Source organism: Botryllus schlosseri, chromosome 1, assembly GCF_051294905.1.
Source record: "Botryllus schlosseri isolate E-star chromosome 1, Bs_hap1, whole genome shotgun sequence".
Classification (NCBI taxonomy): domain Eukaryota; kingdom Metazoa; phylum Chordata; class Ascidiacea; order Stolidobranchia; family Styelidae; genus Botryllus; species Botryllus schlosseri.
Genome location: NC_137236.1, coordinates 11,979,625 through 11,995,208, shown reverse-complemented (window position 1 = coordinate 11,995,208; position 15,584 = coordinate 11,979,625). Strand labels below are relative to the sequence as shown.

General features: G+C 37.8%; 1 protein-coding gene across 1 annotated transcript in view; it reads left to right on the top strand.

Moving 5' to 3' along the window:
* Nucleotides 1-15,584, top strand: part of LOC145441975 (uncharacterized) — a 64,948-nt gene that overhangs the window by 47,124 nt on the left and 2,240 nt on the right. The window contains exons 8-11 of the mRNA XM_080319939.1: nt 7,505-7,582; nt 7,763-7,930; nt 8,197-8,392; nt 11,976-12,027. Coding sequence (XP_080176065.1) covers nt 7,505-7,582; nt 7,763-7,930; nt 8,197-8,392; nt 11,976-12,027 — 494 coding nt within the window. The remainder of the gene's footprint in view (nt 1-7,504; nt 7,583-7,762; nt 7,931-8,196; nt 8,393-11,975; nt 12,028-15,584) is intronic.

Sequence of the window (15,584 nt, the reverse complement as noted above, 5' to 3'; positions counted from 1 at the left end):
CAGATAACATGATGTCCAGTGTAAAGTGTGACATGATTTATTTAAAAATTTGAGTTGACTGTTGTTGCATAATCTATACAAACATGGTGCGAAGTAATTCATGATTTCTTTAAAAATGCTAGGGGCTAGCTAGTTTATTTGAGATGTTTTAAATTTACAAGACTGTCTTAAAAGTCTTCTCGCAATGGGATTCCTGTCCGGTGCTGTGCATATCAAAGTGGAAATTCAGTCTGGTTCGGGTAAACGGCGGAAGTTATTGATAGCCCGTTGCTTCAAGAAGTAGCTCTACGTTGCAAAAAGGTTGGGGACCGCCGACTTAAGCAGTGTACGTAAGCAAAACCCACTTGGCTAATCTGACAAAGTAGAAATACCTTGTTTCCAGATTTGGTGAGCAATAAAGTACTTTTACTTTTTTGGACTACTCAATAAAGTTTTAGCACTTACGCAAGGGTTTATGTTTCTACTTGAGCATTTTCTCGACAAGACTACTTGTGACAATTTGCATCTTCAAAAGTAGAAACCAAATGTGGTCAGTAACGAAGTACTTCTACTTTTTCGAAGTAATCAGGTAGTTTTCCTCTATTTCTGGTACTTACTTCAGTAGATAAAATCTTCGCTACTTCTACTTCTACTTCAAAATATTTTGTGATCTAATTACTTACTTTTCGCTGTTTTCAGTTTGTCAAGTAGAAGTAGTGTCACCCCTAATTAGAAAGAGAAACTGGGGAATTCTAGGGCTTTTTTCACGGAGTTCTAACTTTCCATTTTAAGAAAATTTAAGTCAAACCCAGAATTTCCGTCGCGCTTCACATCAAGTAAATATAGAGTTACAAATATGTTTTCACGAAAGTGAATATTATTTAGGTTGCATTGCACCGCATTGTCGCCCATATGACATATTTCATCACAGTAAACATGGCCCATCATAACATTTAAAACCACCGTTTTGCAATCTAGCATTTACCCATCATATCGTAACCTATAGAAGCCCATGGCGCGTTTTAATCTGGAGGAGCGGGCTCTGACTTTTTGAGCGTTCGATCTGTTTTATCAGACCACCATTGAAAATGTCTCGACAAAAGACATAAAATACATTTTCCGTCATTCTGATGTAGTAGGCCTATTGCTATTTTTCGTTCAATTCGCACTATCATTACTTTGAGTTCTAGTTAGTTTCAGTTCTTTTGTCTGGACAATATATGTTTAAGTTGGAAAGCAAGTGTAGCATCGCCGTCTATTTTCGTAAAATACAATTACACTATATTGGCTCGAAAGTCACGGGACTTTTCATCATAGCAACCACCGTCTGGGGCTAAGCGCGTTTGTGGTATCATCTTCCCTGCGACAGTAATGCATTCGTATGTCGCAATTTCTGCTACTGCGCTGGTCTTTGCTGTCACATTATGTGTTTGTGTTACGAAAGTGGCTAAAACACGATTGATTTATTTTTTCGTGCAGATAGATGACAATATGTAGTATTCAATTAACATGATGAAGTAGAGTAGTTTAAGATATCCAAACAAGTAATTCCATGGTTTAGTACCTTCAACTGGACCTACTAACTATTTTACTATTCATCGTTTGGCTGCAGCATTATTATGCTTCAAGTGTATACTTATCGACACGGAGACAGTGATCAGTCAACATCGGAGATTAGTAATATTGTAACATTACCGTACCGTGTAAAATTTGATTTCAGATGAATTTGGTTAAGCTACTTTTACGATTTGCGAGTTCTTCAAAATTAATCCTAATCTGGTCAGAAGAAGTCAAAATGATTTAGACAACGACCTTCCAATATCAGCAATGTATGGTGGTGATGGCAGAGAATTGGGAAATATTCAGTTCAGCCATGAGTAGAAAGGAAGTTTATGACGTAGAGGTTGGTAACTGCAAAATTACCTGAAAAATTGGGGAAGCGTTGGAATCGAGTTCGAATCCCACTTGACGCAAGTGGGTCGGAGGCTTATCTGGACTCCCCACTGCTTGCCTAACTACATGAGCAGCGTTATGTAATCAAGCCCAGATGGCAAAGTAAAGCCGATGAGGCTCGAAAATCAGCACCACTGACGAGGACGTATGGAAGCAAGCAAGAGAAGAAAGATGGTGAGCTAATGGGTGACAGGAACTCATCAGAAAAAGGTTATCAGAAAGCAAAGAGACCTTTGAATTTTAAAGCATTCATGTTGTGGTGCAAACAGACGATCATCATCACCATCATCATTATTGGTTTATTAGCAATTTTATCAGTTCAATACACCACAAAATCCGATACAATGAAAAGACAGGAAGATGTCGAAGCGACTTGGAGTAGTCTATGGAATCAGACACCCATCTTGGCCCAGGCGATGTAAAGAGGAGGCATGCACACTGAATGAAAGTAAAGAAGATAGTATTTCCACCTTTTCAGAGTACTATGTAATATTGCATACTTGCTAGAGTGTTATATTTTTTAAAGTACTTTTAGGCCATGTTTGCGGCACTTTTGTGATGTGTGTATTGATAGATATCAAGTATCCCTATTCTACCAAATCAAGATCATTAATAGACTTGAGCGTTTAGAAGAAAGTCTTCATTTTGAAATGAGTCGGTGATACTATAGTACTTGCCCAGCATCACAAGTACTTGGACAAGTGCAGGGCAGCTTGTGCATTGCATACTCAAAACTTATGCCATTTATTCGTTTTGGACCCGATGATACCCTAAGATTCTGAATAGAAGAACTACCTAATTCTGATATAATAATATTTCCACAACAATACTTTCTTAATCTTGCATACTCTCGCTTGATTTTACAAAATTCTAAGAGTGCTCTAAGAGTGCAATAACTGGCCAATAAATTTGACAAATTCACAACTTGAGAATGTATTTCCTTTGTACCGAGAATGAAACAAATAGAATGAAGGTATTGGTCACAGATTAGGTATTCCTGATTAATGTTGCCAACTTGCCATAAACGGATGCAGTTTTGACTTAAGCTAGGCTTACCATACGTCCCGTTTTAGGCGGGATAGTCCCGCTTTTTAACGTCTTGTCCCGGCGTCCCGACCAGTCAGCCAAACGTCCCGCTTTTTAAGGCCGTAAGGTACTGCTGAACTAACAACATTTTCCAAATTTTTTTTATTGCAGAATCCTAGAGTATGAAACTAGTTCTTTTCAAAAATGTATTGCTTTTGTCTGATTTCGAATTAGAAGTATGTTAAAATACGATTTGAAATCAACCATTTTCGTAGAAATTCACCCCCCATACAAGTTCATTTATTTAAACTCACTCAAAATTGTTATAATCCCTCTGCCGTAAGCATTACCGGTATTTGCTACAGAAAAGGAGAGGCTAATACGCCCTACCTATATCTTTACCACCCCTGACGACGTGAGATGCTATGGTAGAGTTGCTTTGGACTGAGTCATATTCATGCTACTATATTACCCTCTGCTTATACTATGAATTATTTTGTTAATCTTATTTCCTTATTATCACTTAACATTTATTTATACTTTATCTTCCCATAAGAACTCTTTATCCTATATACTCCCAGATTTTATGTTACATAATATCTACCCAAAACACCCATGCTTTGAATTCTTGTCGGTAGGGTCAAGCCCGCCTATGACAGCTTACGGATGAAGATCCTTTGGCTAAAACACCAGAATGTCTTGTTCACTAAGTTCCTACCAATATATATATATCTTAAATGTATATAATATATCATGTCTTAAATCTGAACAAGAACTGTGGTGGATCCATTGCGGAAACTCTGTACTACGCCCTTACGGGCGTAGCTATAAGTTTTCTCGCTATGCTGCCTTCGGCAGCTTAATATTGTAAAATTCTGATCTGGGCTACGGAACATTTTCAAATTGGAGGCGGAGTCGCCCAGAAGTTGTATCGATTACCCCATAGTGTGGGTTCAAAATCATTGTTTATTTGGGCGGGAGGGGGCTAAAACATGTGCTTTCGGTCCCGGTTACACAACACACAGCCACATACTCCTGAACCGGACCGTGACAACCTCGGGTCTATGAGCAAAGCGTTGTTAGTGTGACGTCATAATCTAATTTGAAATCCGCTAGTGGGCGCTAAAGAGTGTCCCGAATTTGGGTTGCTGAAATATGGTAACCCCACCTCAAGCTATACAATACACTGCTACTGTGGAGGTAGTCTTAATCTGACGACTCACTTAAACACACAGAGTTGGCTTGAAAATGGGCAGGCATGAGTAATACAATTAGGAGGACTGTGTTGGTGGTAGCAGCAGCAGGTATATCGAAATTGACGTAAACGAGAATAACAGCAGGCAGTGTAAATGTGAGTACTCCATGGCAATCTATTGTGTTGCTGCATCGCGTCAACGTCAGTATCTTCCATTGACAAGCCAAGATCCTGAACGGCGTCTGTGTAAATTAGGGTGCACTGACCCTGGCACTGGGATGGATGGTAAGGGATACAAGTGTTGTTGGGTCCGTATGGTTACGAGGCTGGTCTCACACAAATGACCTACTGGTGGCGTTGATGTGCCGTATGTCGACAACAATGTCAGTACCTTCACAGCGTTTTGGGTGGATTTCTACCAAGTTCAGGAAGTATATGTGGTCCCGACTTTTAAGGTCGGTAGCGTCTTGAAGTGATCGCTCCACCCCCCTACGGTGACGTCATTCCATAGACAGTTGAGCTGCATTTTCTCACGGTTCAAGGGGTAAATAGCGTGCGTGTGCTTCTCGTTCTTGCAATACAGGAGATGGTGTCTTCTGGAGAGCAGTTTGTGGCAGAGTTACCAATTGCATCATACAAGATGCCGGGATCAGAGATGCCCCGAATATGGTTTACGTATTGCGCACAGTGGAACTTTACTAGCACAGCAATCAGGTACAGATTAGTGAGGCTAGCATCAATGTTTGCATTGATTTGTTAAACTTCCAAAAGTATCTATAAAGAGAATAAAATGGTTATGAATTACTATCCTCTGATTTTTGTTCAAGAAATTTGTGTAAATTTTGTACAGAGCAATGCAAAAGCTACTGAAGGTAGAAAATTTTAAATTTGGCTCAACCAGCCAAATTTGCTATACATTTTTTTGAAAACGCAACAATTTCATGGCATAGCCAGTAAAATTTAATAAAACAATTTTATTTTTTCAATAAATTCATTTGAAAAAAAATCTGATAGCTTCACTTCTGCATGTTGGAATTGAGCCAAATCTAGTGTGCAACCTTTTTTCAAGCCAACCTAACAATTTTGTTCAGAAGCCAGTGAAATTTGGAAAAAAATTATTTTTGAACAACGCTGATGTATAGAAACTTGAACAAAATTTAGAAAAAACATTGGCAACAGTGCCAGTACTAAATTATACGAATTAGTGTCATGAGTAACAGCAAGACCTGGTATCCCATTAAAAGAATATATACATTCCAGCCAGAATGATACCAAATTGTAAATCGCTGCATCATCACAAAAACCAAGTCGAAAGTACGGTACTCTTGTCCTTGTCCGGCAATAGCAGTATTCTCAGCACTATCCTTGAAACAATCAATAACTTCCTTCTGATTGGCATGGTTAACCTTATATTTGGCTGACCGAAATTATTGATTATCTTTTTCGATAAATGGCACAGATATCTTAATAGCTAACCGATGCCTGCAGTTGATGCATCTATTCTTAGGCCACTTTCACTATATAAACACTTTAATAAAAATCTAATAATTGTGGCTTATCTTAAATCATTTGCCATTGAAGCTGACTCGATTACGCTGTCTTGGGGCACACAAGATACCGGTATGACATTTGATACCACCAAACAAACAAGTCAACATAGTACAAATGTTAATTATATTTATCATTCCCACTAGCTTTATTAATTTCAGTCACTTTCCTGTCGTCTTCTGGCAATTCAGAAGTCGATGGAAAGACTACTCGAATTGTTTTCTCATCCATTAAAACAAATTGGCACGTTATACCCTGGTATGTTGCGCGGCTGTAAAACAACATCAACCTACCTAGTTAGTATCTAAAAGTCCTGAAACTAGCTAATAAGTCATCGAAGATAACATAAAACCCAGAACAGTAGCCTACTTCAAACAACCTCACTGAGACAGAAAATACGATTTGGAAACAGACCAAAATCGCAAATTAACATAGGGAGCGGCCATCTAAGATAGTTGTTTGGCCCCAGCGCGTGACTTTCGAGCCCAATGGCGTGTTTACGTTACGGCATATTTTTTATCATCGTATACGAATCGCGCAAAGTGCTAACATCGTATCCATACAACTTCTCCGTATTGCTCTTCGACTGAACTGAAGGCCGTAATTTGCGTGGGGGAACATGCCATGACATTTTCTAAAACGGGATGTTCGAGTAAACAAGATTAGTATCTCATTTCCATAGCAAAACTATCATTTGCATCTCATGATGCAGTCGAATGTTCATGTTATCGGAAATTTAAACCTTCTGAGACGCATCAATATGCATTGTGCATGAAGCTCTCTGCAATTTCCGCAAAGCTCAATTTGCAGTTTTTGAAAGTCCATGCAAACTTATTATGACCGTTTTCAAACTACTCACTTACTTGAGTAGACTTGAAGTCAGCAAATTCTACTTCTACTTCAAGTAGTTTTAGGCTACTTATGTAAGAAGTACTTCTACTTGTACTTGAGTAGATTTTTGCGTCGCTACTTCTACTTCTACTTGAGTAGCTTTCTTGACTACTTTGACCACCTATGGTAGAAACTGAATCGTATATAATTTTTCATCAACTTTATGAGTGAAATTATCATAATAAATAAGTACTTTTAACAAGTAGAAGTAGATCTTTACTGAGCATCTCGTAGTGTACGCTAAAGCATTGTCGTAATCAGACGTGAAAATCAACAATGCCAGCTCCATATCGGGGTTTGGGAAAGCCAGTAGGTGAAATTTAAAATATGATTCATCATGCCCAGTTTTCAGGCAGTTTCCAATATTTCTCACTGTCCGGGTAAGACTTATCCCTGGCGTCAACATAAGTGACATCGTTACATAGCCAGCGTTACTTACGATCTATTTTCAAAGGTGGTTAATGACGAAATACTTCTACTTGTGTTAGTACTTCAATTATATTTTTCCTACTCGCACTACTTACTCAAGTGGTTTAGATTTTAGACTGCTTCCACTTCTATCTGAGAGCATTCATTTTTTTAGGCAAAACTAGGCCTAGAAGACTTGATTTTTACTTACTTATATTTCGCTACTTCTACATCTACTTGAGTAGATATTGACGGAGTACTTTTAATTCTGCTGAGTGCCGACGAAGGCTACTTTGCCCAGCTCTGACTATATAATACGTGTGTACAATACATAGCATATTCATAGGTAGATGTTAACGAGAAGTAATACTAAGGAATGTGACTAAAATCAACGTAGTGTGTGCATTATGTAGAATTGAAAATTCTTAAGAATCGCTATTGTTCTGTAAATATATGATGAATTATTACCGCTATATCTACCCATGAAAACAATATTGTGTTCAGATAAGCAAGATATTGCTTGATTGCACAGAAGATAATATTGATTGGTCGTTGATTGAAACATCTTCGGAAAACTATCAGGTAAGATTCTTCATTCGATTTTAGAAATGTTCATAAATTAATTCATACTTTTCTATCATTTCATTGGGAATCGAAGTCGATTATCGGCGGCTAATGACGATTAATGTCCGGGAAATAATTTATCGGCGAATCGTCGTATCTGATATAAAAACTGATCCACGTCTGTCTTTCTCGTTTGAGGTGGAAGTGCTGGATATTGCTGTGAATGGCCAGATATCCGCCGTCGAATACAACAGAATTTTGAAACACGGTAGAGCAATTGCCATTTTTCGCAATGTCCATGTGATGTTCTTTGTTGGGCGAGAAAATGACTCGAGAAAGATCATTCACACATGTCACGAAAAAAAGGTAATTTTTATCATCCGGTCTTATTTGCATGTTTCGATCGTTATTCTCCCATCATCGCAGCTCTATCATTTAATTTTACTGTTCAGTCCCCTTCACTTGAATTAACACATTTTCAATGCCCGAGATATCCATCGAATTTGCCCAGTTTTCGATTCAAGGTTATCTGAAGTACCTTGTAACAAATCACATCCCATGGCGAAATCGCTAACAATAGTTGTAAGCATCATTATAATACAAATAGTATTAATAGTAATCTCCCAACGCAGATCGATTATATCAGATGCATATTCTTCGGTGGATGTCGTGCTTCACTCGATGAGATTTCGTCTCTGGTCAACAACTCCAATCTGAAGAAAGTATCATTGATATACCTGGTTCAAAATGATATGTTGAGAGGAGACGAATTGAAGAAAGCCCAGATAATTGCTAATGATCTCGAGACTGAGTTGGAAGTTCTAGGATGTAAGTCATTGTTTCGTTACATCATATCTTCGCGAAATAACAAATAACGTAATAAAGACCGGTTGTTGTCATCTTATTAGATAATTCCTTAGTTTACTTTCACATAAACTGCGGAAACGAACCAAAATCAAGTTCGGCATGATACATCAAGTTGAGAACACACAATCTTCTATCCTATTACTTGGTTTGTGTATGTCGCTGAGTATGTCAGAGTTATTTTAGATTCCGTCGGTCACATGTGGTTTGAATGGAATTTGTATCTGGTTTTTGAGAAAGACATCATTGGCATCGAAATCGAATATTGAACTTATATTGAATGACAGAAACATCACATATTCATCATATCGATAAAATTTTTGTAAAACGCGATCATTTTGCTTTAAATGGTCATGTCACATAACATGACTAACGCGTTCCTAACCAAACTAGAATAGTTGTGGCAATCGCTACCTGTTAACGCACGACATATGTGAATTTTAGTTAGATTCGATATCCTATACTTAATACTACTAGTTATTGTACAAAATATCGGCATGATTTCTCACAGTTTCTGATTTTAAACTCTTTTGTGAATTCGATCAATTTCGGAGCAAAACTACTTTATCTTGAAAATATTAGGTATGCAGGAATCAGTATATTTCAGCATTAAAAACTGTTGAAGTAGAAGTATTATGCAAACAAAACTACTTGAGTAAGCGAAACGAGTAGCTAATAATAATTAACTTCATTACTACATAAAAGCAGAAGTTCTTCGCTGCTGACAATACCTATACCTTTGAGAGATGTGGCAAAGATATATCGAGCTTGATAAGGGAGCGATGAGTCGAAGAAGCTTGTGATCCACTCTCTATATGCGAGAAAATGCCTATGCGAAAAAAATTATTAGAAGTAGTTAGTTAGTTACTGACCACCTCTCTGAATCAACAGTGGTTTCCTGTCATACAGCATCCTACTTATTTTATTGGAAGTGATACGTATAACCTTATGATCGGTTAGTGACGTCAGGAGATTGTGTATTACAGTAATTGACATTGATGCGCTATGTGTATTCTTCAAAAATACTTGAATTATAATCGGCAACATTCGTCATCGTTTTGTACGAACCGATCAATTCAATATTCGCTCTCTTAAAGTATACTGCAGAACGTTGAAACGGTACAAATATTAATCGAATGTCAATTTAGTTGATTAAAACCGATTTGTCAATACTAAAGTTCTTATCTGAATAATTTAAGAATGATTTTCCAAAGTATTGAAGTTATTCTAATTTCTGTCTCGTGACTAATTGTATTAGATATACGAAATATGCATTTTAACTTCGAGTGCATCATATTGTATTTAATATCTCATTTTACTCCCCAATCAGTTACCATAACACATCAAAACGGCACTTCGCTTTAAAGGTGACTTTTTATGAAATAAAAGCTGTGAGTGTGACAAAATTTGGCAACAGCAATCCTCATCGAACAGAACCTAGAGCGTAACAGACCACGAGCTGTAACACTCCACTCTATATATCTATATCACTGGTCAACTAAATGGAATAAAACATTTGGCAGAACATCTAGGAGTCGTTTCTGGAGATTTCAAAGTTGCAGATTACGAATATCACATTAGTTTTGCCGGATTGGCTCTAGAAAAGAAAATATTTATACCCCTATAAAAGCTTAAAATCAATGTATTTACCCTTGAATATTTCACCTGGTAGGAATTAAATCTTAGATTTTTCTACTTTTATACTGAGCATAAGTAGATAATTGACTATGATGATCACGCATGTCGTTCTCAGTTATTCCATCAATATTAACAACATGACCTGACGCAAGAACTTTGTTTGGTGAAAAAGCTGTTAACAAGCCTAAAAATTGTACTTCTGCACAATGGAAACATATTTTCTCCTGTACCAATTGGTCATTCTACCAAGATGAAAGAGGAGTATAGAGCTATCAAGATTGTCCCTGGAAAGCCTAACTAAAATACTTACATGCGTCTCATCTCTTTTCACTTGTAAATGGATAATTTTCCGTAAAGCCAACAAAGTGGGTATACCTAGTATCCATATCAAACGAGAAGCTTAAATCTGTTATCTTTGAAGGATCTAAGATTCGAATACGGAATAATGATTAAAATTTCTTATTAAGAAAGGAGCTCACGGCATGGAATCCCTTCTAGGATGTAGTAAATAAAACTTTTTGGAAGATCACAAAGCACCCAACTACAAACAGTTGGTCCAAGAATTTATATCTGCATATGGAAACCATGGAGCAAACATGAGCATTAAATCTCACTTCCTGTTCAGTCATCTTGGTATATTTTCTGATAATATTGTTGATTAGAGGGAATAGAAAGGGAAAAGGTTCCACTAACACGTCTAACACATCATAACAACAAAAGAAAGATATCAGTGCTAATGCGACGAACATATATTATGGAAGACTATTGCTGGAACCTTTCGAAAAACTGCACTAAAAATGTTATTAATAATATATTTCAACTGATTATTCCAAATTCAAAATAGGTGGTTGACATAGAACTGATTCAATTAATGCAAAGTTACTTGATTATTTAAGTAAATACTTATGTACATGATTGAAGTTTATTTATGTACATGATATACGTGGAAATCTTCAATTATGATAAATCAGATACCCCGAAATATAATTATGTTGATATATTTCGATTTAAAACACTCTTCAGCGTGTCAAAATAACAAGTCGATTTAATTTCAGAACTCTATTATATGGGTGAGCCGATTTTTTTTTATCGAGCCCATAGAGCGAAAATATGAGATTTTAGTCAAAATAGCCCCATGGATTATCTCCAAAAATAAAGCCAATTTGAAAAAACTAGGGGTATATTCGGAATCAGTGCCCTTCAGAACCCCCCCCCCCAAACCACTCTTACTTTGTCTGCCTAAAAATATGTGTTGACTAGTGTATGATATTGAGGTCACGTTTCATCGCTTCTAAAAACTTTGCGAAATTTATGTCACGCATTTATCCACAGTTGCACTTTCTCGACGTGATCGTGGCAGATAAGGAATTTTAGATTATTTTATTCCATATTATTAAGACACTATGTCTTACGAACGATGGCGGTTTAGACACGGTAATCATGGATTAGCATTCGGTTTTGGAGAAAAAAGATTTGGATCGGACATGGATTTATGATTCATCCGAATGTGGATCGGGATACGGACTTGAACTTAACTATTGTCGTCATTTTCCGTTTTCATGCGATTTTCAGATTAACTTTCAGACATTCCCGGATTTGGCGTGGATAGGGACGTGATACAGAATCAAATCTGGATTCCGATTAGGACTTGAATTTGAATCTATAATACAGAACAGGATTTGGATTTTAGAATATTGGATAAGCGCAGGTTCCGTACGCCTACTTACCGTAACTAAACCGCCGTGTGTCGTAAGACACAATTCCTTCATATTTTTGCTTCTTTCAACTCGCTTCGAGCCCGATGACTGTTTCAGATATTACGCAATATTTTCAGCAACTGATCACATACATAAGCATACATCTTTTACTAACGACTATTTTTTGCTTCATGAATTATTTCTCATTCCAGTGTATCGTGAAACAGATGCCTGGCAGCGACTCGACTACGAATTTCATGAGAGGTGAGTAGATGTCGCGAAATCTGACCCTTCTAAAAAAAAATTTGAGATTTATCCTGCCATTTCATGATCGATCCAATCTCATGCACATATGCACGGACAGTTTCGAACAACAGGATATAGATATTGTGATGAGATCTGTGTATGAATTAAGATAATAGAGTGATGTCTTAACCTGGGCTGTGGAGTCTGTGAATTTTAGCACAGACTCCAACTCCGACTCCAACTCCAGACATTTTCAATAGAGCGACTTCAACACCGACTCCGACTCCAGAGTCTTTAAACGTACCGACTCAGACTCCGGCTCCGACTCAGACTATTATCCTCACATAACCCCGACTCAGACTCCAATAGTACTGCAAATTTACTTCAAAAAGTAAATGCCACGCTGACGGTGAAATGATTTTCACATATTACCATTCAATCATGATATATATCACATTCCTGCGCCGAACCTGCCACACCAATAAGGCATCTGAAAGCGTGTTACAATTATCGAACTGTAATAGCAGTGGTCGGGAACCTATGGCTCGCGAGCCATATATGGCTCTTTTGGGCATAAGATATGGCTCTTTGCGACTTTTTTATTTTTGTGCCTAATTTATCAATATTGCAGCAACTTCTGTCATTAAATCTTCAGCACAACTAGTATAATTATTCTCGCGCCAGTATTCGCTGAGAGGTTAATACAGTGGCGTATTTAGGGTCAGGGGCTCGAACCCCCCCTTTTTAAAATCCTCAAATTCAAGTTGTTATCGCGTCGGTGACCAATATTACTCCAGAATTCGATGTACCCGCCACGAAATCTTTAATTGCACGATACGTCGATTGTTCAAGAAGAAAAGCAGACGCGGCGGCGCCTGTATCACAATCAAGCTTTCAAATGCACATTGTCTTCCTGATCTACGGCGAGAAATGAACTGCCGTATGGAAGTGACATTCACAAAACAACTAAAATTACTAACAACGCCATAGCTATCCACGTTCTTGATTGATAACGTAGCTTTGAAATCGCTGTTAAAATGTGGGCGTGTGGCGCAACGTTTTGTTACCGCCGAATACCTTTGAAACTGGGAAGTCGTATCGGAATCGGTGCCACAATTACATTCGATTAATATCAGTTATTATAAATTCTTTGATATTTACGATCAATTGCGCTGTCACGGGTAAGGCATCGCCCGGCCGTGCCTCACCTATGCCTTACTTCTCCTTTCACGCTTTAATGTCGAGCAATAAATAGGCAATTTGCGTGATTTTGGCAGTAAAAATGTTCAAAATCTAGTAGACAGGTGAGGCACTGCTTCACTTGCCTACCCTGACCCCACCTCACCGACTCATCACACATTTTACAGTGCGGGAATGTATACTGCTGTAGTGACTATGTTTGGCTCCAGCAGGGTTGTAATGACTCGAGTCATGACTCGACTCGAGTCACGATTTTTTTTGTGACTCGACTTGACTCGAGTCATTTTCTTGAAATGGGAAAATGACTCGACTCGACTCGAGTCAATATTTGGATTGACTCGACTTGTACTCGAGTCATTACGCATGACTCGACTCAAGTCGTTGACTCGGCTTATTTTATATGACTTGAAGGTGAAGAAATTTGCGAATCACAATGGTTAGATCAACGCATGTGACGAATTCTGTCGACATCGCGATTTGTCACCACTGCTTTCGTTGCACTCGTCTGATATCAGATATGCCGCCGTAAAAACAAAAGACAATGGTACATAGTAGCAATGCATTGTACAAAATCATCCTGTGATGAAGAGGTAATAGATCCTCCGCCATCAAAGTACTGAAGACTTTTCTATTATACAAGCAAACAATCGAAGCAAAGTTAAATTAGAGCCAATGAAATGACTCACATGGTCAAGTAGCCTACTTGCAAGAGACTGATAAGCTCATGTGTAGATTTGAAGGCGATGATTCTTTGCATTTTTGGGCGACTAGAATGCATGAGTATCTAATGCTCTTCAGTGTGGTTCAAAATTGCTTTTCAATTCCTGCATCTAATGCACCAGTGGAACTTGTATCCAGTGGATGAGGATTATTCTAAGGCCATGCCGCTTTAACATATCTGAGGATCTCCTTTCCACGTTAGTATTTTTGAAGTGTAACTCATTGATTTGATCTGCTGTCTGTGAAAACACACAATACCCTCCGTCCATTTGACGTTTTGTTAGGTATGTGCATTGTGCACGTAAGTAATATTGAATGGCTAATGTTGTGTGATGTTTGTAGAATAGGGCTGATCAAAAATAACTTCTTTTTTATTCTACTGGGTGGCTTGGCTACTTGATAGAATTGTTACGTTGCATAAAAAGAACACTGAATCTGGCGTAATTTTAAAAAGTAGAATCAATGGTATGAGTGGAGGAAATTTTGGATTTGAAAATAAATAGAGTATTTTTAGTGAGAAATGATTTCATATAATATAATTACGTACTAGTAGTAAGTCGACTATTTTTTCATATCCAAAATATTCCACTCTAATAACTTCGCTTCTTCTAGTTGGAGTTGAGCCAAATTTGCTATGAACCATGTTTTTACACAATTTAACAATATCATGAGGTAGCCGGTAAAATTCGAAAGTCTCTATTTGTCATTAATTCAAAATATTTTCTCTTAGCATTGCTTTCTACTGGTTGGAATTGAGCCAAATTTAAGTTCTTTTCGTTAATCTAACAATTTTAAGAAGTAGCCTCCTTTTTGAGATTTTGTCCTCATTTTTGAGAATTTTTGGTAAATGTAGGGCAAATTCGACTAAGATAACAGTAAATCAGCACTAAAGTAACGCTCTGGCGACTATTTCGGGAGCTGAGCAGGAAAGTTGACCTTTTTCTGGTCAACCACCTGATAATGTGAAAGCAAATCTGTACCTCTACATAAACGTTTATATGTTGATTCTCTACCAGCTTGTATCTAGACGTGAATTCGTTGGTTCTCTATCAGATAGTATGTAGACGTGAATTCGTTGGTTCCCATCAGATAGTATGTAGACGTGAATTCGTTGATTCTCTATCAGATAGTACGTAGACGTGAATTCGTTAATTCTCTATAAGCTATTTGTGAGCGGTCGTCGATGTGCTCGTAATAAAAACTGAATGCTTGTATTTGTGATATATCTGACTGACAAGACAGATATTTGATTTAAAGTTCTAAGATTAGTGAAGTTATCATATTGGCGGCCTGTCTCGTCTATCTGTAGCATCGGTAAATGAGGCCAGGAACTGTCCGTAAACTGCCTAAATAAGCATGTGCCAAGACTATGATAGGGACAAATTAAGCATGTTTGGCAAGCAGGGACTTCGATATCACCCAAGCAGGATTGAAAACATACGTTGAACATGACTTCAATACTGTGACTTGGACTCGGACTCGAGTCATAACACTATGACTCGGACTTGACCCTTAAAACGGTGACTTGGACTCGGACTCGACTCGGTGATGAATTGAAAATGACTCGACTCGACTCGAGTCAAAACCACGAAAGTAAGATTGACTCGTGACTCGGAACCATGTGACTTGGTTACAACCCTGGGCTCCAGCTACAT